We start from the raw sequence: 22376 nt of genomic DNA, 5'->3' as shown, positions 1-22376 counted from the left end.
GTTGAATTTTTGAGTGTTTGTAAAAGTTATATGCACAGGGGTTGAAAATAAGGTAAAGGCGACAAAAAGTCTTTATTTCGCGTAGGCTGCAATAAGTCTCGTATGAAAGTAAAAGAATATAATTAAGAATTATCTGAAAAAAATACACAAAAAACCGAGGTGTTTAGATCGCCACATTAATGTCACATAATTTCCTACAATGATAAAACATCTCAATGGCATCACAATCTTAACTTGCTTTTAACGAGTATCCTTTTTTCTTATACTATTTTTATTGTAGGCGCTGATCGATATAACTGTTTTGTCATCTCTATAATGAGGTAACAAACTTATTATTTATAACATTCTTTTAGAAAATGTATTACATGTTACATACCTTTTTCGCTGATTGTAAGATTTGAATCAAGACAAAATGTATTGATTTAAGATTTCATGCTTCGATCATTGGACTCCAGGAACTGTCGCTGAATATAATGATGTTGTTAATAGGAGAACATTATCGATGTTACCATATGAACACTATATCGCTCACCTACCTTTAAGACTTTACAAAAGAATATACAATTAATAGTGAGAGCAGGAATGTGATGCAAGTCAAAATGAATGTCAACAGAAAGTTCAAATCTGCATCTGAAATACTTTACATGTTTAAAATATGATTGGTGGCATAGGGAAATCAATTTTACTATGTAAGCCACCTATTGCAACGGAAAGCCAAAAGTTGTTATTACAGTCACTGGTAGCGAATGAAAGTCAATGGTTGCTATGAAAAGGACTGTATTTACCTGCTACCAAATTCAGAGTTTAGGATTCAATGATTGCCATTGATTGCTATGAGAGTCATAAATTGTAATGGAAAGTGAATGTTTGCTATAAAATTCACTGGATATAAGGAATAAGTATTGCTATGGATGTAACCTGTTGCGTAAAAAAATAATAATTGTTAAAGAAAGACAATGGTTGATATGGCATAACTATTTGCTAATTGAAATATAATGTTGCTAAGAAAGTTACTGTTTGTGATAAAAAGTAAATAGTTGCTATGGAAATCACTGGTTGCTTTGAGAATTACTGATTCTTGAGTAAAGACAGTGGTTGCGATGGACATTACTAGTTTCTTATTTAATTATATTACCATGGCTATATTTTGAATTACTTTGGTAGTTTATGCAGAAGTAGTTACTAAAGCTGTTCATAGTAGATTTTTTCCAAATTAATAAAAAAGGCAAACAATGACAAAACCAATATTGACCCCATAGTTTCAAAGAAACAGCTTTGTGTTAATATTACAATATGAAATGTATACGGAAAAAACAAAGACCACCACCGGAACAGGGCCAATTTTGTCCTTATTTGAGACAATCGTGCATGGTAAATATCTTAGTTTGTGATTAAAAAGCAGATTTAAACAAAGTTTTTTTTTACAATATAAAATATGGGAAACACATGACTACACCCCGTGGAGGATTTATATTTGAACCGAGGACTATCATTTAAAAACCCCGATTAGAAAATAATTCATGCAAAATATGGAAGCTCTAGGCATTGTATTTTCGGATAAGAAAGTAACATATCGACTACATTTTGAAAGTCTTTTCTTAGTTCCTTTTACCTTATTATGCACCAAATTTGAGCTATTTGAAGAATAGAAGAAGAAGCTATTTTAAAGAAGGTAACATAAGAATTGTGCTTGATGAATTTGGTTAAAATCTACTGTGCAGTTGATGATTTTTAATGGTTTGAACTCTGGTGAACTTAAATAAGTAATGCAAAAGAAGAATATTATATTTCTTGTTTCGTGATGGCAAATACATGTTATCGTCTAGAAGATAAAGTGATTACAAATGGTTGAATATACTGTAGGACCATTACCTTTTGACTAAATGAAATTATGTTGTTCAATTGTGTTGAATTCAATCATTCAATATAAAAGAAAAGAACGAAAGAAAAAATAAATATGATTTTAATTAAGTCGACAACATCTTATTGAAATGACACTTCGTCCCTGTCAAAAACCTGAATTATCCGAATTCCTTTCAAAACCGAGTATAAATAATGGACCGAGAGCCGTTCTGTGTAGAGGGTTTCAGCTATGACCTGTACTCTCAATTCATTTTAATATGTTGAAATCAATATATTTAAAATTCAATACCGGTATAACATATTTAATATTTACCGTGTGCTTTTAAAAAGTAAAATTGTTCCAAAGAGCCCACTGTGTTGTATATCTTCATCTTGTACCGCCCGTAATCGTCTTCAGCTATGTCGCGGATAATGAGACTGGAGTTTAGACCATGTGTTGTGATTTCGAACTTCTCGTCATTATTTAATGTTTTACAGGACGATCCGATAAAATTACACCATTCGTGTATCGGTTCTGGATATGCAATAGATTTGAAAAGAAAAGTAACAGTCACATTCTGTGCACTTGTAATGTTTGTTTTCAGCTTAAACTCTGGTGATAACAGTGGTGTACCTGAAATATCAGAACAATAAATGTTTACCAATCACAATACGCAAAAAAAAACTTGTATGTAAAAATTTATGCTCCTAATTTAAGTGAAACTTGCGACGCTATCTAAAATGTCCAAATTTAATTAAAATGACTACTATTTTATTTAATGGATGAGATAAATATGCAATGAGCGAATACTAACAAATAGCTATTAAACAAATAATCTGATAAAGCCTGTCGATTACAAGGCGGATTGGTAGATAAAACAAAGATTAAGGATATACCTAAATTATTGTTTTACAATATCTCTTTTAAAAAAATATAAATATAGTATCTATTCATCTGATCATATGAGAACACTTTGCGGTCGCATTACAGAAACTTCAGAAATCAATACATACTTATTGTGACAAACTTACCTTGAAATAAATAAGATTAAACATGTTTCGTCTAGAAAAAAACATAACTTACATTTCACACGTACGTTTAATTCTTTGGTAGATGGATTGGTATTGTATTTGTTTTGTGCTGAACATGTATAAACGCCAGCATCAAAACATGATTCGACTTTATGTGCATAAATAAAGCCTTTGGATACATTGCGCCACAATTCTTCCTCTTTAAACGACAACGATATTGTTGATACTGGATTACTGTCAACACCGCAGACAAAGTGGATGGTTTCGTTTTCAGTGACTTCGAAATATGTATTCTTCTTTTCTACGTCAGTAACATTGAACTTTAATATTCTACTTGGATCTAAAAAATGATTATATATTCAAAATAATATAAACCAATGAAATTAAATGGTTACTCGGGCAAATAAATTACAAAAATACCAAAATTATATAATGTATTCAAAACACGCTAAAATCACATTTGTTAAAGTCCAGCATAAATTTCTGTATAAATTCTATATATTTTGGGATTGAAGGGTAAATATATCTATATTATTATGTTGAACGAAATTTGGACGCCGACAGAATCACCTAGTAGTCTTAAAACTAGTCATGTGACTTGAACAAATCCTGCAAGTTACAATAACAGATATTTTGGATATTGTATGATTGCATCAAACCCTAAACATTCATTTGACATGTTCTTAAACGTTTCCAAAGTTCACTGTGACAACTATTGTAAAATTTTAACGCTCTAACCTGACCCACATGCGTCAAGTTAGGAAACCACCTTTTTATTCTTTATAAGAAGAAAAGTTTTGTTCCTGTGACTGTCTGACGTATTCATTTTGAGGATATTTACAGAATGAATAAAAAAATAAAAACGAAGAAATTAAAATTTTGCCTGTGTCCCCCTTTAAAGGCATATAAAAAGAAGGCCCAAAAGGACACAAATGGATATATAATTAAATGACTCACATTATTATGATTCTAAAATAATTACATGATTGTAAAGAAATAAATTTGGATTTTATGAAGTGTCTATGCCTTTTGAAGTTTTGACAATGAACAAGGACGCTGAAAACATAACCCCAGAAGGACCACCCTTCTTCCAGATTTTTGTACAACAATTGCAAGTCTTTCCATGAAATACGTCTGATTAAACGAAATAATTTACAAATGGGAGACAACAAATCAATTTACATAGTACGTCTATGTCAAGAACTGCCCTGGATGTTGACTTTTTTCCTTCATATTTAAGGAAAACTTGAATTACGTTTTCTGCAGTACATTCATACAACCCTATGTCCTCCTTCGTAATACTTGTAAATATTAGATTCGGAGATTTCACGTCATTTGAAATGTTCCATGTGCATGTTGGGGGAGGATCACCGTCGGATCTACATAAAACAGTGAAGCTGCTTCCTTCTTTAACGATTAGTTTATTATATTGTAATTCACCATGTCTTGCAAATTCATTTTGTGCAACGTATTCAAAGTGCGGTTTATCGGGAGGATCTGAAATTGCAAATGCATATCATGGAATTTCACAAAACGTAATAAAAGTAAAAACGTCTCAGTAATATTGAAATGTTTAATGAATAAAATTCCTGTTTCGTATAATACAATAAAGGAGATATATAATCACATGTTAAAGTCACAACTTAGTTTCCGTTGAAACAGCTGTACTTTCTTGAAAGTAAAATTATATGTGTAGGATATTAAGTGAATTATTAGTAATGACATGCTCCTGTCATAAGATGCATGTACAAAGGAATCAGTCTACTGCCATTAAAAAATCAATAGCAATCATTTTTATTGTGCGAAATACCTTTTTATACATGCTATATTCTGTTGATAATTGCATGTCTACAAGTAGTACAGACTCAAACATCAATAAAATAACCAAATATACTTTTATAGGGTTAACGCACGTTTTCCGTAATATGAAGTCTGCAGAGTCCAGAGGAACGGTTGGTGCCCGAGCCCGGAAGGGCGAGGGCTCCAACAGTTCCGAGGGACTTAGCAGACTTTATAAAACGAAATAAACGTGCGTTGACGCTATTAAAAACAGATTCATGATGTTTATCTTATACAAGAAACATACATAAAATCCTTGTGCTTTGACGGTATTTATTCAAATGTACATGTTTTACGTAATGCGTTTTATTTTCCCGGGGCCAAAAACTTAGAAAATACAAATGGTCAAAATCGAACAAAATTTCGAATTTTGATTGATTTATCGAAGCTTAACATTAGTGATTTGTTAACTTAAGAAAACAAATTAAATAACACTACGCAAGACAAAACGTGACCCTCAGACATTTCTAGAATGATTTCAGCTTGACGGTAGAAAAAAGATCAGTGACAGAATCATTTTTTGTTCAAGAACACAAGATTTAAAAAAACAGGCACTTAACATTATTCTCTCAAAGAGCATTTATCAATATAAACATCAATAGAACAACATTTTCTCATATTCATTTTGTGTTATCTTGTTTTGTAAGTTAATCGGAGGGTTAAACTGAATGAAAGATATTTGTTTACATTGACAACTGTCCGTTTCTTAGAAAGGACGACAACTAAGATTAGCGGCGATGTCTATACGCCGTATTTCCAGCATAGTTAGCCGTTATGCGATTGAGGCCCTCTAATAAATAATTTCAATTAACACTTTTCAAACAGGCCAAATCGTCATATTTTTGTTTGTTTACTTGGCCCTGTATGTATTGCGCATAGGTAAAACCGGGCTATAACAAGAGCGCGTGACTATGTTAACACATGGTTTTGGTCCCGTTATAACACGGGCAAAAGAGGGGAAAATAGCCGATTTTATGCTATAATGAAGATTACAGAACTACCGTACTTTAATATCTGAGAAAAATATGAATATCATAACTAAATTCTTCTATATGTTTAATTACTTAATAAAATCTTTAAAATCCATACTAATGCATTCTATTTTTCTCTTTAAACGATAACAAAATTAACACCATTTTTATTTTTGAATATTTTGAAATTTGTCCGTTTTTCTTTAATCATGCATAGGTTAAAAACATTCAATGTGTTATTTTTTATAGCCTTTGTAAAAATGTGTACTACTTTTGGTGATGACTTTAAAGTTGTAATACATTTTATTTTGTAGACATAGCATAGAATGTTCAATCTCCGCCTGCTCTGAAGGGAAATTACAACGTTATAATTTATATGTCAGTATTTTGTATTGTTTATATGTTAGTATTTTGTATTGATGTTCGAAAGATACAAACACATTTTTTAATAGACTGAAAACGACAAAATGTAGTTGTATATAATAACTTTAACTGTAAGATTTGGATAACAATGTTCTGCTAAGACATTTTGCGGAAGCATGTGCATACATATATCTATTAGCTCTTTTTATTTAAGTTCCCTACGCCAGAGCTTTTACTACATATTTAAAACTAGAACATTCAATAACAATCTTTTCAATTTTCAAAGTGTTCAATGAATTATTAATTTACTAATCTAAAAAATTGATGTCTGTTAAGTAAATAAATAAAGGAGACAAAATAGAAAAACTACAACTTACATTGAACATAAAGTTTAACTTCTTTTTGTGTTACATTTGATATATTATTCGTCGCTTCGCAAAATATACGGGTATCATTTTCCCATCGTAGCGGTTTCAAATCAATGCTGCTTTTAGACATTAACATACCATTATCTAGTTCAGTAATATTGTATACCGCAGTTTGTGTTAAGTCTATGCTCATGCCTGTCTTGGACATTTTTCTCCACGTAATACTTGCAGCAGGTCGTCCTGTCGATGGCATGCAGGTTAATGTTGTTTTCATATTTTCTACCGTCCTTATGAACCTTTCGGAACTATTTTCAATTTCCACATACTTGATGGGGACTGAAAGAAGAAAAAGACAACTGGCAATGTATTAAACTTTTATTTTAATATTGTTAAGCACATTGAAAATTTAAGTAAAAAATGCAAAATTGAAGAGATATATAATATATAAAGCGTGACATGAGTGCACGATATTTTCATGCAGTAAATTCATCCATCCATCCATCCATATATGTTACCGCCTCCGTGGTCGAGGGGTTAGAGTCGATGACTTCTAATCCAGTTACCTCTCTGGCGCGGATTCGATCCCCGGAGATGCTTTGCACGGAGGAAGGCAGTCTAGTACTGGTGTAACTCTCCAGGAACGATGGTTAGGAAACTACCCGCCTATATGACTGAAATACTGTTGGAAAAAGGTGTAAAATGAAACAAACAAACAAACAAACATTAATGTCATAGCTATAGTACATGTATACAACTCAAAGTTTGCTAAGGATCATCTTTTTGACTTTTCATATTTCCGTTCTTTTATAATCATATTAAAATAATATTTCTGCTTACGATACACCTGTACGGGGACCTTATCATCGTTTACTTAAGTTATCGATTTGGAAATTTGGTGTTTTATGGCCATGTGCTTTCACTTAAACGTGAACAAGCAGCAATACTTTTTTCGTTTTATTGTAAAACTGTGTTCGAAATTATGGCAAATCGACAGGTAAGCTGTCGTCTTAGCTAAGATGAGATGAACAGGAGTACTGAAATGTTGGAGGCTGGCCGTTCACGAAGGCAAGTTGCCCATGTCCTTTGGGGGTATCCGAAAGCGTTGTCTCCAGGAAATGGAACCGATTCAAATGACTGGAAATGTCTAACAGGACCACGTCGGAGGGAACGTTCCACGACTCAAGCCCAGGACCGATTTATTATCCTTCAGGCCAGGCGTCAACGGTTCCCGAACGCTACGACCTAACGTAACAACTTTTAGAATGCAACTGCTGTGTGTGTAAGCACATAACCTGTTAGAAACGGGTTTGAGGTCACGGAGGCCAGCAATTCGAATTCCGTTGACACAACGCCATATTAAAAAGCGTTTGCAATGGGCGCAGACTCATGTCACATGGGCAGTTAATGATTGGTCCTCTTTACCGATGAGTCAAGGATTTGTATGTACTTCACGGACAGACGGGTTAGGGTTTTGGGAAGTCGAAATGAACGTTTAGCTCCAGCATGCGTTGCAGAACACGACCGTTTTGCGGGGGTTCAGTCAATGTGTGGGCGGGAATAAGAGCGCAGGGGAAAACCGACCTACACATCATTGAAAACGGTACACTGACGACAGTAACGTACGTCAATGAAGTCTTAGACGTTCATGTACGCACGTACGCTGGTGCAGTCGGTCCTGATTGCATTCTTATGGATGACAGCTTCCGTACACACTGAGCCCACATCACAATCCGATATCTTGAGGAGGCAACTAAAGTCCGCATGGATTGACCAGCGAGGTCCCCTGATTTAAATCCAATTGAGCATGCTTGGGATATGCTGCAGACAACCATTTCTTTACACCACTTCTATACAACAACAGTTCAGGAGCTAAGACATGCAATCATAGAGGTATGGGCCAAGATTCCTCATCACAAGGTCTGCAGGCTCATCAGCACACCATACTCGGTATTCAAAAACTATCAATATTGTCAATTTGCGTTATTGAACGCCGCCTTTCCTTGTTGATCTTGTTTATCATATTTTTTGGCATTCTAAAGAAATTCCGCCATTACATTTAGATTCCAGAAAATCGAGTTAATCATTAAGAAAAAGTGTGAACAAGAGAGGGGAAAGATTTTCCCCTTTTCTCACGCCACAGTCGCACGAAAACATGGAGGAAACTTCCCCATTTGATTGACATGTTGTACATGTTGCGAATAATCCTTAGGAATTTGCCATTAATACCATTATCGATCATTTTTGAAAAAGTTGGGCTCTATTTACATTGTCAAAAGCTCGGGAAAAATCAACAAAAGCTACAAAAAGCTTACTTTTTTCACACGCATTAGTTCTATCAAAGAATTTAAGGTAAATACATGATCTATAGTCGAGTGATTTTTTCTAAAGCCTGTCTGATTTTCAGGCATAAATGGTTGCGAACGATAGCGCCCAAGATGGCTGCCAAAAGATGAAAATTTCAACTTACTAATACTATATTTTAAGCAGTCAAAACTGATGCATTTGCAATTTTCATGCATTTTTACATAAAAACACATGTCACAGATATAACTTTAGTATCTATTTTTAATGTAAAAATACCTTTTAACAGGCAAAGACTGAAAATTGTGACAAAACAAGAAAAACAATTGCTTAGACTTAAATTTGTCCGAACATTTGTCCATGTTTTAATGCAATTTAAAAATTAATTGACTTACTATGGTTTTAATCACAAGAAACCATCCTTTACGTAACACATTTTTCATAGAAGGTTTTCTGTTTCGGTTGGACTTCCTGTAAAATTTACAGGATATGTCAAAATTTCATTGGACATTTTGAAATTACAATCTGAATTATCGGAATTTGATTAGCTATTTAAAAATTAGTAAAATAACATAAAGAATTTTTTCTGACATGGTATACGCGTCAAATTTTATTTGGTCTAAAGGAGTTTTGGAAACGAACTATCTACATTCATAAGTTCATCCGCTATGAAGTTAAATTCAAGATGCTTCAGTTCCATTTAACCATGCCTTCTCCTACACATTATAAATTCTACATTAACATGCATCATCCTGCAGATTATTTTACGTTGCTTTAATGAGTTATAAATTTGTCAAACACTAACGAAACCACCACTTACAATAACGTCCACAATCCCATTTAGTCATGCGCATGAAAATAGCGGGAAGCACACAAAGTAAACGAACTTATCCGGTATTATCCGGTATTTATGTGAACTGGATACAAAGTTAATGTTCATGTATTTTAATTATTAATGAAGTATTTATTTAACTGCTAATGATTAAATGGTTTATTTATAATACATTTTTGTCAATGTTTTATATTAGAAAGCTTACTTTCGTTTTTTTTATTGGACTTATGAATCTTTTGTTATTTCCAAAGGTGTATTCGGGTATTTCGTAACAAAAAAGAAACATTGTAGATTTCTAATTTAAAAACCTTCTATTGAAATTTCGATTTGATTAAAGTCCAATTACATACATGTTTTTTTTAAGTTCAAATGGCATTTACAATGATAGAAATAAAAAATTACATGACGGTAAAAATGAATTGTTTTGTTTGTAGTTATTACTTCGTCTTTACTTTTAAAGGATTAACTTCAGACTTTACATTTTGTTTCTATTTAAAATACTTCGTGTGTACCAACATATGCATATGATTTTAATATTCCAAAAAATTAAAACGCAAAATTCAATTAAAGCCTCAATATCATTATCCTAATTATTCTTTTTTATGTTTCCTAAGATACGATATGCAAATAAACCAGTTTTAGTCCGGCCGAGTATCTTTTTTTAAAGATACTTCTTGTTTGGAGGTACATATAAGGTGTATTTTTCTGTGGGTGGGTTAAAATAAGAATTTAATCAAAATCACAAATTTATTGTCCGTAACAGTATTTTTATCTATTTCAATTGTAATTATTTTTGTATAAACTACTGGAAAGACTTTGATCTATAATTAATACCAAAGCATGTCACCTTTTTGATAAAGTATGCAACAATTGTAAAAAGATCTATAGGCAGTTAAGGACAATTAATTTGAAAATATTGTTTTAATTCAACCCTTATAAATTTATGATTAAATAATTCATTTGCATATTTTTTTTTTGTTTATCCAAGTTTATATGATCATGTATATATCCCTTGCATATCTGTAAATATAAATTTTGCAAATATGAATGCTTTCTTTGACGAGTTTCTACGTATATTTCCCGGTGTAACAGAGTGGATATGGTACATAACACATTTAGAAATTTGAATTTAATTTCTGGGAAAAGTAAGCAATCAAATGATAAATATCGTCTCTTTTTCACCAAAATGTTTAAATATTATAAAACCACATTTTAAAAGCACAAAAGTAAATTTCGAGAACAAGAGGGTCATGGTTGACCTATATTGCACACCCTGTTGACAACTGTAAATTTTGGTGATTTCATCTTAAAATTGAAAACAAGGAAAGTAAAATTTGATGACGAAAAATAAAAACATTCATTTGTATCATTTAACATGTGTTGGCAGTTTTGACAAAAGGTCGTGACTGTCACAAGTTAGGTACATAGTTGATCAATATCAATGCAAGGAATAATTAAACTGAAGGTCATCAAGTTCCTGACAAGAAGTGCTATCATTTCTATAATAAAGCAGTATGGCCAATATTTAAATTTGAAAAAGATCTAAATGTTTAATACCAAATCCTTTATACCTAAGGTCTAAGACTGTGTGCTTTATAGAATAGATTGCTTTCTTAAAATTAAATTTACTGTCAAACAATCCTAAGTACTGACCTCCTTAAATGCCGCAAAATTGTCATCTACAATAATAATTATGTATTGTGTGCTTATAACTAAAATTTGAATTTAAGATGCATAGCGTTGTGCAAGGTACTTTTAATTCATTCATGTCTACAAGCATGACATTCACGTGCATGTTTTGTAAAGATGGATTTCAGAATAAAACTTGAGTTACTGTAGTCTTAAACTTCTCAATAATGATCACAACACGCTTAGGAAATATTTGTATTACGTTTTTAATTGTTTGGGTCGTGTATTTTTAAATTGTTTACGCCAAATAAACATTGAATTGAATATCAGTGTTGCAATAAGCCTTATAGCCAATTTACTACAGTTATAACACTTGAAACAAAAAACTGGAGTTCAAAATATACTTTGTAGTCTACTAGAAAAAACATTTTTTGCGTTTATTTTTCTGTATTATTTTCTTTTTTCTGTAAACGATAATGATTCATTTATATGTTCCAAGACAAGATATAATTCACCGAAACTCTGGGAAAATAAGCATTAATTAGCAGTTATAATTTGACCAAGATGAAGAAAAGTATTTCTACATTGAAAGTAATGTATCCAATTTCTGAAATGTTAAGGAAAAAGCAGCATAAAAATTATTGTCATAATTTATTTAAACCTCATGCAATCAGTTGTTAACTCGTTATAGTATATACATGTATAAGATTTTAAGTGTTTAAACCATATTTTGACTATACTTTCCTATTTTGACTATGAAAATTTTTGTAATTTACGGCAAACGTGAGTACTAGAGTGAATTTCTGAAATATATTTGATTAAATGACGCAGAATAAACTTGATGTCAGTTTTAAATTCTTTAAATTTGCAAACTTGTAAACAGTTATTACATTAAACCCCAACCACTCACATGTAAATTGGAAATCATTGTTGGAAACATCAGAAGAAATGCTACAATCTATTAAGTAGAGTTACAAAATTACTGGATATACAAAATAGTTGTTTTATGTAAAAGTCATTAAAAAGGAAGAAAGTGAGAAAATACAATAATTAGTCTAATTGTATTTTCTCTTTTTCTTCCCTTTTAATGACCACCATGATAACAAATTCATCATCGTCAATTCATCGTCATCGGAATATTTGAAGTATTCATGTTTCCCTAGAACCATAGTTAAGCTCTACCGGTGTTGCGTCACCGGCGTTCATGTTCATTTCTAACTCAAACATTTTGCTGAATTCACAACTTTCTACTTCACTACCTGTACATAGTATAATAATTTTATTTTAAACGCTACTGAATACTGATGCTGTTTCTCTTATCTTTTTACTCTGTAAATACATGTAGTATGATATGTATTGTATAGGCATTTAGACTAAATATTCATTTTGCATTATGTCTTTTCACATTACAAAACGCATGACAAGCTTTAACTTTCAAACACCAAAGAACAAAAAGTAAAAGATGAAATAATACCTTGGACACTTATGTTAGCAAAATTACTTTGCTTAAATTCCTCAATGCAAAACCAAACTTGACCTTGGTTTCTTATATCCACGCTTTTTATATTTACTTTGAATGTACCATTACTGTAGCAGCTGCTTTCAAGATTTGTATCATCAGCCATAAATCCTTCTGTAGTACATTCTCCTTCCTTCGATAATCTCAAGACTAAATATTTATTACTGTACTTTAAAGTAAACCAATTTGTTACAGTTGTATGTTTTGAAGCATAACATGTCAATTCTAAACTGGTGTGTTCCTTTACGTCACTAAATTCAGGTAATAGAATAGGATTCGCTGATGTCAAATCTGTAAAAAAAAACACAAGCATCTTGATATATAATAAAGGCTAACACGCGTACAATGACATATAACATGTTATAGATAAAATAATAATAGGAACAATATATAAAAAGCGTATGCATGCAAGGGTAACTTACTGGGATATAGCAGAGTAAAAACTGCAAAATACGATACTATTAAACTTTGCATGATGATATGTATGATAACAAAGACCATTAAAGCGGATAAGTATGTGAGTAATCGACCCTTACATTAAATTTTAACAAGTTTCGGAAAACTTTTGTAAATGAGTCTCTTCCCAACCCAATTAATGTTTCCGAACTTTGCGGTGTTCTTGTTAAATAATGAATAAGTATAATTATAATTATAGTCTAAAAAAAGGACTTATGTTTTGTGAAAGTTACATGGTTGCAAATAGCACAATGATAGTTTGTATAAATAAAAAGCGCAAGAACGTTTAAAGGAATGTCCAACGTCCATGACTAAACTATTTGTGTAATCAATTGTGTTACAATGTACTGGTGAACTACACTGCACAAACAATGAACAATTAATCAAATTAATCAATTGTAAAATAAATTTAGTCGTGCTCTTAATATAAATATTTATCCTTTTTTCTTTTACTGTTTAATTTAAGCATGTCATAACCTCATTATGGAGTGGCAGAATTAATTAAAAATTAATTCAAAAATATATTTAAAAAAATTACTTATGGATGTTACCCCCAAACTATAAAACATAAAAGACAGAACAAGAGATAAAAATAATTACTTACACCAACATTGAACTAAACATGGTAGTTTCAATGATGATCTCCATCATTGAAACTACCATGTTTAGTTCAATGTTGGTGTAAGTAACAAGAACTTCTCTCTCATTGAACCCACTTGCGGCTGAGGGACGACTTAAATGATTGAAGCATCAGAAGTGAAGCGACCGTTTTTACCTGTGTGATCGAGGTGACTAAATGGGATCGATCTGCAACTCTCAGCAGGTGAGATGGTTTTGACCCCTGTTGTTGCTCAAGTGTGTAACACCTAAGATTGGCCAAAATTATAGTTCCTGTTTGCCGCCATATGACCTATATTATGTTAGTGCGCATCAAAGAAATTCGAATGACTTCAATTGCATGCCTGTTTTGTTCTTTATTTAGAAAATCAAGCGACCTGAAGTTTTACTTATTATAAATTACACGTCTAAAATAGTTAAATTGTAAAATCAATTTAGTCGTGCTCTTAATATAAATATTTATCCTTTTTTCTTTTACTGTTTACTTCAAGCATGTCATAACCTCAATATGGAGTGGCAGAATTAATTAAAAATTAATTCAAAATATATTTAAAAAAATTACTTATGGATGTTACCTCCAAACTATAAAACATAAAAGACAAAACAAGAGATAAACGTGTCGATTATTAATCTATATTTTATTTCTTTTTTAAGCATAAAATCACAATTATGTTCAGAAAAGCATTGGCACCGAGGTAGAACCATAAACGTTCCGTAAGCTAGTTGGATTGCTTCCTTACATTGAATATTCGAAATTCCTGGCGGAACCAACAGCGATGAGGGGCAAGTGGTTAAAGAACGATGAAAATAAATACAAATCATTTAAGAAATAGATATAGTTGGTATTTAAAATTTGAAAATAACAAAAAACTAGAATCACTTATGACAACGGCAAGGTTTAATAGAACCGAAACTTTAACATTGGCTGATGTTCTGAAACGTTTCTCATGAATTGTCATTTAATTTGTGGTCCTTTCATGTGATTTGAATGAACGTTAAAAGACTTACATTTTGTTACCAAAGCAAGGAGTAACGCTTGCCAAATCATATTTCAAGCAACCTAAAATGATAAGACAATTATAATTATCTTTTACCCTCATATATAGCTATGAAGAAAAAATACCATAAAAAGAAAATTGTAATTGTTTCCATCAAATATAAGAGAAACATATATTTATCTATAATGTATGCTAATGCAACAACAAAACAAAAATAACGACAATTTTTTTATTCCTATAGATCTGGGATATCTATGAAACATGCATTTGTTTATTAAACAGTGTAAACACTAACATTTATAAACAAGTACTTACCGTAGCATTTATGAAATCAAGTTATCCGAATGAATATTTGCCTTTAAGCATATACCGATTAGAAACGTGACATTATAACGGAAAATGATACATTTTTGGCCGTATGTCATTCAGTTTGTCTTCACATTACACAATATAGCACACAATACAAGAAGGAAATTAATGGCAACGTAGACGTTAAATATGACTCATTACAATATGACTGTTTTTCTTTTCATTTAACCTATTCCTTTTCTGGTTTATATTCAGCATTTAATACTTGTTATTCATGAATAATAAGTTCAAAAGGCTGAAGTGAATATCAAATAAGACATCGAAAAAATAACAAAAAATGAAGACTTTATTTGGTTTTGTGACGCAAACAAGCCCTTGACCTTTTGCTCCATAGATACCCGTTTTAACGGTTAGCGGAAAATTGGCACCGTCGGAAGGACCTAATTTTTATTCGCAAATACCTCATTAATATTCATGACTTGAAAGTTGAACACTAACAACAACCACAACAATGACGGTATAACAGACTGAGAAACCACTGACGACTGAACGTAATTGTATGTTTGTATCTACCACAGATGAAGTCGACAAATTTTTGTGGAAGGCAAAACAGGCAAAATATTTCATTTAACCAAGGAGAGAGGGACGCCGCCTTTGGCAAAAGTAGTGGTAAGCGTGTATTTTGTGTCATGATGTCGAAACGTTAGTGATTCCCCCGAATTCAATGTAAACAACTCTGCCACTGTTGTTCAACATAACTCCTCGTATTTTTATTGATATGATTACAGATGTTTCATTCAACAATCAAAAATGTATGACCTAAGTTATGTTAATATTTGAAATACGAATCCTATTATTGTGAAGGTCATACTTCACTGTTTCAGATAGTATAGTGTTCGAATGTCGTGTTGTTCAAATATTAAAAAGTTTGGCTATTTTGTCTATATAGATCGAGCATTCTTTTTCTAGCACAAAAACCAATGCACCATTGATAAAATTTGTATTAAATAATATTGTATAGCAACGGAACTAAAGCATTTTGTGGTTTAATAATAGTTTATTGCAACTATATAATACATGTAAGATATGAATAACGCAAAAACAATTGTACATATTAATATAGTACAAAATGGGATGGGCTATAAGTTATTACAACAAAGTTGTTGTTTTTTTGTCAGATTTACGTCCTTTTTCATATTTGAAGAAAATGTTTTGAATTATCATTTAAACTGTAAGCACTGAATCATAAAAAAATATTTCTACCAGTAACTCACAATAAAAAATCTAGATATAAATTATGGTTATTTGCAAATAATTTAGATGTACACAGATATCTGAGTATTTTTTTCAATACTGATAAATTCAACAAATTATATACATTTGTATCGATAAATGTACATCAAAATAATATAAATACTTCAAAGGTTTTGTTGTTACTGTAGACTTTCTTATTCAGTTGAAAACTTGTATAACTTTCTTAAACCTTCTAACTCTAACTGGACCCTAATTGAAACTGACAACTCCTAACTTTTCACAAGTTTATTAAATAAATAAGTTTATACTGTCACAGAAGTAAACTTGACTGCCAGCAAATACTAAAAGTATCAAAATTTAAGCAAAATAATTGATAAACTAGAAAGGATTTTGTCACAAAAAATATGTCTCCCAAAACTATGTAAGGTCACTCATGTGAAGTTTCATTGAAATCCCACCAGTAGTTTAACACGTGAAGGGCGGACAAGATCTTTCTATTTTAAGCTCTGGCGGCCATTTTTTGCAGCAAAGCAGAACATTCAGGTGACATGCACAACTAGGGATGGTACTGATCACTCCTGTAAAGTTTGGTTGAAATCCCATCAGTAGTATGACCTGTGAAGGGCGGACAAGATTTTTTTATTTTTAGTTCTCGTGGCCATTTTGTGCAGCGACGCAGAACAAGCCGGTGATGTGCACAACTAGGGATGGTACTAATCACTCCTGTAAAGTTTGCTTGAAATGCCAGCAGTAGTTCGACCTGTGAAGGCTGGGCAAGATTTTTCTATGTTTAGCTCTGGTGGCCATTTTGTGCAGCGAAGTGGGAACGTGTCGGTAATGTGTACAACTAGGGATGTTACTGATCACTCCTGAAAAGTTTGGTTGAAATCCCGCCAGTAGTTTGATCTGTGAAGGGCGGACAAGATTTTTCTATTTTTAGCTCTGGTGGCAATTTTGTCCAGCAAAGCAGAACGTAACGGTAATGTGCACAATCAGGGATGGTATTGATCACTCCTGTAAGGTTTAGTTGAAATCCCACCAGTAGTTTGACCCGTGAAGGCTTGACAAGATTTTTCTATTTTTAGCTCTTGCGGCCATTTTGTGCAGCAAAGTGGAACGTGTCGGTAATGTGCGCAACTAGGAATGGTTCTTATCACTCTTGTAAAGTTTGCTTGAAATCCCACCAGTAGTTTGACCTGTGAAGGTTGGGCAAGATTTTTCTATTTTTAGCTCTGGTGGCCATTTTGTGCAGCGAGGCGGAAAGTGCCGGTGATGTGCACAACTAGGGATGGTACTGATCACTCCTGTAAAGTTTGGTTGAAATCCCACCAGTAGTTTGAACTGTGAAGGGCGGACAAGATTTTTCTATTTTTAGCTCTGGTGGCCATTTTGGGCAATGAAGCGGAACGTGCCGGTAAGGTGCACGACCAGGGATAGTACATTTTGGAGACATAATTAATATATACAAATTATGCATTCCTTCCTTAATCTTTGTTGTGACTATTTTAAGCTCAACTTTTCGAAGATATCCTTATCACCCGAGCATCGGCGTTAACACTTACTATGTAAAAGCTACTTTTCAAAGTCCATTGATAAGTGGATATATATAATGTTACTTTAAAAATATGCATGTGTATTTGATTGGTTGCAATGTGCATTTAAAGAAATAGGAATGAATTGATAGAGTGATGTATGTTTTATATAAATATTTATCATTTACCATGACAGTTTTTCTGTTGAAATCAACCGTATAACTGAGAAATTCGTGTTTTAAGACACTATTTTTTACTTGAGAAATAAGTTCATGGGCGTCGCCATTTTGGCGTTCTTTCACTCTCGCGAGACAGACGAGACCGAGATTATGACGTATTACCCCCAATTCCCAGAAAGGGGTTTTAAAACACGGTAAAAAACAGAAATATATTTTATGAAGAATTTTTTACAGGGGTAATCTTAATAGGGTACAATTAAAATACATACATGATGAAATTAAAAATGTTTTTACAAAAATCGATGACTATTTATAAAAAATATTGTAAAAATTTATTTTAATATGGGGGATTTGAAATTATTGCATTTTGGACTTTTTTTCAAACTAAAATTTTTTCCCCCCGAAATTTGGAGGGTTGTACATGTGTTAACTAAAAAATTATCATTTTTCCCAATTTAAAAGGTTTTTCTTTATATGTTAAACCCAATTTCAAGTTTTAAAAAAAATGATTAAAATTTAAAATTTTTTTAAATTTATTAATTAAATTTTAACGCCGCGACTTTAAATTTAAATTTTTTTGTTCGATTTTAAAGCTTTGCTGAAAATTTTAAGCAATACTGCTTAACCATTTAATTTATTTGGTCAATTTAATTTGGATGAGAAACTCCTTCAAATTGCCAATAAATCTTTTTATTTTGTACTTAATTTTCGCTAGACAAGCTGTCCTTTGTATTTGTGAATCGGGTACATCGCCGGTCATGTATCTTTTTTTCAGTAAAATACAATATGCAGAGATCTGATGAGGACGCGATTTTGCGCCATTGGCGCTAAAAAAATGAGAATGGCGCAGGAAAATCGGCAGCCAGACTAATATCGTATGAAAACAAAACTTTCCGTTGGGTTATTTAGTAATCCAGTCAAAACTGGTACCAATAGATTCCCCTGTAATTACGCATATTCTCGAGTTTATCCATTTCCCTAAAGCTTTTTTCCACGTAACCCTTTCCCACACAGATACGAATTTCTATTAAAGTAAATTTAATCCAATAAAACAAAAACATCATAAATCTACTTAACATTTAAAACTGAAAAAAGTGCTATTTTTAGAAATGCTGTAATTTACAGTATAATATGACAGGTGTGCAGCTTGATTTCCCCTTAAGCTGATGAAGTGTAAAAAAATAGATGTCTATTTCGTCATCAGAATATTTGACAGGTTGATTAACTAATCAGGAAAACATTGCGCATGGCTTTTTTTTCATGATCAAAAGGTCTGTCGGTGTATGCTTTCTCCACAGAGGCATACACGGAGCAATAAAAATCGTCAGTATATAGTGTGACATGTACATTTGGTGCAAATTAGGAACAATTTAAATGGATAATGCACTGTATTAGACACCAGCAATTGTGTGAATAAATTATGCAAATTAAGTTTTTGAGCAGCCAATAAAAATGTTTTGCCTGCAATTAATATTAGGCTACGATAACGATGTAAATAAATACTACGCAGCAACATACGTTGACCTCTGATTTAGAATTTACTTTTCAAAAGAGTTGCTTATATTTTTGAAATGTGTACATCAAGTATAATCTACGTTCACACCTTTTTATTTGAAAGTCAGAATCAAACTGCAAAAAAATATTTACTATTCAGAACACGTTTTAGTAGGTTTCTATAAAAGTGATAATTATCGCCGTTCAATAATTAACAGCCAATATTATGCGTTGGTGTATTTGTTTATTTAATTGCATTATTGTGAAACTTTCTTAAATAATAACATGTGTACTTATTAAATCTGTGAAATATTGTTTAATTACATTAAGATGAGACTTTAATAACGTAGCATTGTTTGGAGTAACCGGCTTCGCTGGTCTGAAGTGGTGCGACTTGTAGACCGTGGATTTTTTTATTTGTTTCTTTATTTTTTAGATATTATTCGCATTTTGAACAAAAAAATATATTCTAAGCATCCTGTTAAAATTAATTTGTCTGGTCAATTCTTTATAATATCTTTATATTTCGCTACGATTCTACATCTAAAGATGTGGGGAAATGACGGGGGCCGGGGCCCCCTTTTTTTTTCGGCCCAATTTAAAACAAACATGGGCCGCCCTTACTGAATTTTAAAATTGGTGTTTTTTACCGATTTGTTTTTTTGTCTTCTTTTCTTTTTAATGTTTTTATTTGAAAAACAAAAAAATTTCCAATTTGGGCCCTATTTATGGGGTGTTCTTTTTTGAAAAATTAAAATTTTGTTTCCAAAATGAAATTCCTTAAATCATGATAAATTTAAAATGCTTTTTAGTTTTTTGTCGTCAAAGAAAAAAACCAGGGTTAATTTTATCTATACTTTTACAGTTTATATCTCTTTGAATACCCAAAAAAAACTTTTCCCTTTTTTATTTCTGTAACATGTATAATGAAAACCTTTTGTCATTTAAAAAAATGAAAGGAGTTCAAGGTTTTCCTTATTAGGAAAAGGGGCCTTTAGAAAAGGGGATTCCCCATAGGGCAAAAAGAGCAGATGAAAATTTATTTTTTTACAAAAAACTAATCGCCCTTTTAGCCCTTTCTTTTTAAGCAAATTAAATGGGCCGGGTGCAAGTCGAGCAAAGACTTAAAACGATAAACACCTAAAGGTAGATAGTTTTTATTCTGACTGTTACTATTTTTCCAAAAATTTTTTGGCTGAAAACCCAAACTTCAAGGGACTTGTTGGGATTTTAAAAAACAATTAAAAATCTTTCATTTTATTTTAAATTTTTTTTTGTGTACACTTTTTTTTGTGGGAACCTAAAAAAAATAGCAAATTTTCCCATTTGGTTTTTTAAGATAAAATTCATAAAAATTTGTTTTTAAAAATTTATAGCGTTTCATATTTTTTAAACAAAAAAAAACCCTTTTTTAATTTAAAATATTGAAAATTCCCCATTTCCGGGAAAAAAAGGTTTCCTTTAAAAAAAAACCCCCTTTCAACATTTCTTTTACTTTGGGGATCATATTGAATGGTGGGAATGCAGATTGAATGTTTATTGACAATCGTCGTATGATTACATCTATGCTTGTTGCTTAATTTGGAATCAAGGACCACTTTATATCAAAACATTCTGCTCAAGCCGGTGCTAGGTGATATAAGCGTAGCATACATTTACAATTATGTAATGCCTCACAAAAGCTGAGCTTGAAACATGTTTATTTTTTTCCAGAATAGGCGTTCCATTAGGATTCTATTTCATGTATGCTATTGTACAAATTTTCAAATTAGTTTTTAAAATTTCATTTGTTTTAACATACCATTGTATAACTAAAATGAATCATTTCCAAACATAACTCTTTTGGAATAAATCAAATAGCATTTTTTTCAATAATTCATGTTCAATATAATTAAAATGAATCTAAGTAATGACAACATGAACTTCCTTCTCTAACAGGTTCATATATCTTCATCTTGTTCATGCTAAAAGAAAATGTTCCTTGAAATAATCTTTACATCTGACATATCGAAAATGTATAGCAGACTAAGTTTTTTAAATATATTTTCAGCGAATTATCGGTATTTTAGTCATGGATTGTATATTTCAAAATAAAAAACGAATGTTGCTTCATTTTATGTAACATTAAGACCTAGACAAAAAGTGCATGCTCAGATGTAATTTTGACCGGCGAATCCTTCGTTTTGAGCCAAAATCTCAATGTTTTTAATAATGGTTTGTTTGAAAATTAAGCATAGTTCAGTAGTAAGATATCGTAAAAATAATTTTGAGTCTGTCTAGCAACATTTTTTCAAACTAATTGCATGTTTTGGACATTACCAGACATTTTTTTTCAAAATTGTTTTTCACTGACCTAGAGCATAGAAAAATCTGAAAAAGACATTTGGTTATAGTTAAATTTTTTTGAACGTTGCTGTATTCATCATGGTCGATGACTTTTTCTTGTACTTAAAGGTAATTTGCCATTATTGACGGTGTTATGACTAGATAGAGAAATTGCTGATGACCCAAATAATTAGGTTTTCTGGTGCCGAATGTATAATTTTCCGTTACAATATTGCCTCAAACAGGAATAAATTATTGTGAAAAATTAGTTTACTGTATCAATAACGACATTATTATTCCATAGATGTTATGTCTGTAGTAAGTTTTTTAGAAACAGGTGGCGAAATCATATGCGCATGATTTATTTTAACTGTACATTTAATTTTTGTTTCGTTCTAGATGTCACACTTGTAAAGAATCAATCTTTCGTGTCATTCAAGAAAAGGAAATTATTCCTAAATATTAAAAGGATAACTTTGTTAATAAAACAACGCGAGTGGATATCAACATGTATT

The 22376-nt window shown here is 31.7% G+C and overlaps 1 protein-coding gene across 1 annotated transcript; it reads right to left on the bottom strand.

The window, feature by feature from the left end:
- Nucleotides 1–2542: 2542 nt before the first annotated feature.
- On the bottom strand, nucleotides 2543–6739 carry LOC132722572 (CD166 antigen homolog). Its single transcript, XM_060707093.1, has 4 exons — nucleotides 6425–6739; nucleotides 4057–4371; nucleotides 3054–3214; nucleotides 2543–2578 (listed from the first exon to the last, which is right to left on the bottom strand). The coding sequence occupies exons 1-4, from the start codon at nucleotides 6687–6689 to the stop codon at nucleotides 2543–2545; spliced, it is 777 nt and encodes a 258-aa protein (XP_060563076.1). The 5' UTR covers nucleotides 6690–6739.
- Nucleotides 6740–22376: the final 15637 nt, after the last annotated feature.

The sequence above is a fragment of the Ruditapes philippinarum genome, unplaced genomic scaffold (genome assembly GCF_026571515.1).
Source record: "Ruditapes philippinarum isolate M1 unplaced genomic scaffold, ASM2657151v2 ctg2331_1_1_1_1, whole genome shotgun sequence".
Taxonomy (NCBI): domain Eukaryota; kingdom Metazoa; phylum Mollusca; class Bivalvia; order Venerida; family Veneridae; genus Ruditapes; species Ruditapes philippinarum.
This window is presented reverse-complemented; position numbering and strand designations above follow the sequence as displayed.

Excerpts from the sequence above, each read along its gene's own strand:
- LOC132722572 (XM_060707093.1), bottom strand. The coding sequence starts at position 6,689 with ATGAAAACAACATTAACCTGCATGCCATCGACAGGACGACCTGCTGCA. Across the intron at positions 3,215-4,056 it reads TCTTGACATAGACGTACTAT|ATCCAAGTAGAATATTAAAG; the intron begins GTAAATTGATTT and ends ATCATTTTTTAG. Across the intron at positions 2,579-3,053 it reads AGGAAGAATTGTGGCGCAAT|ATAGCGTCGCAAGTTTCACT; the intron begins GTATCCAAAGGC and ends TGGACATTTTAG.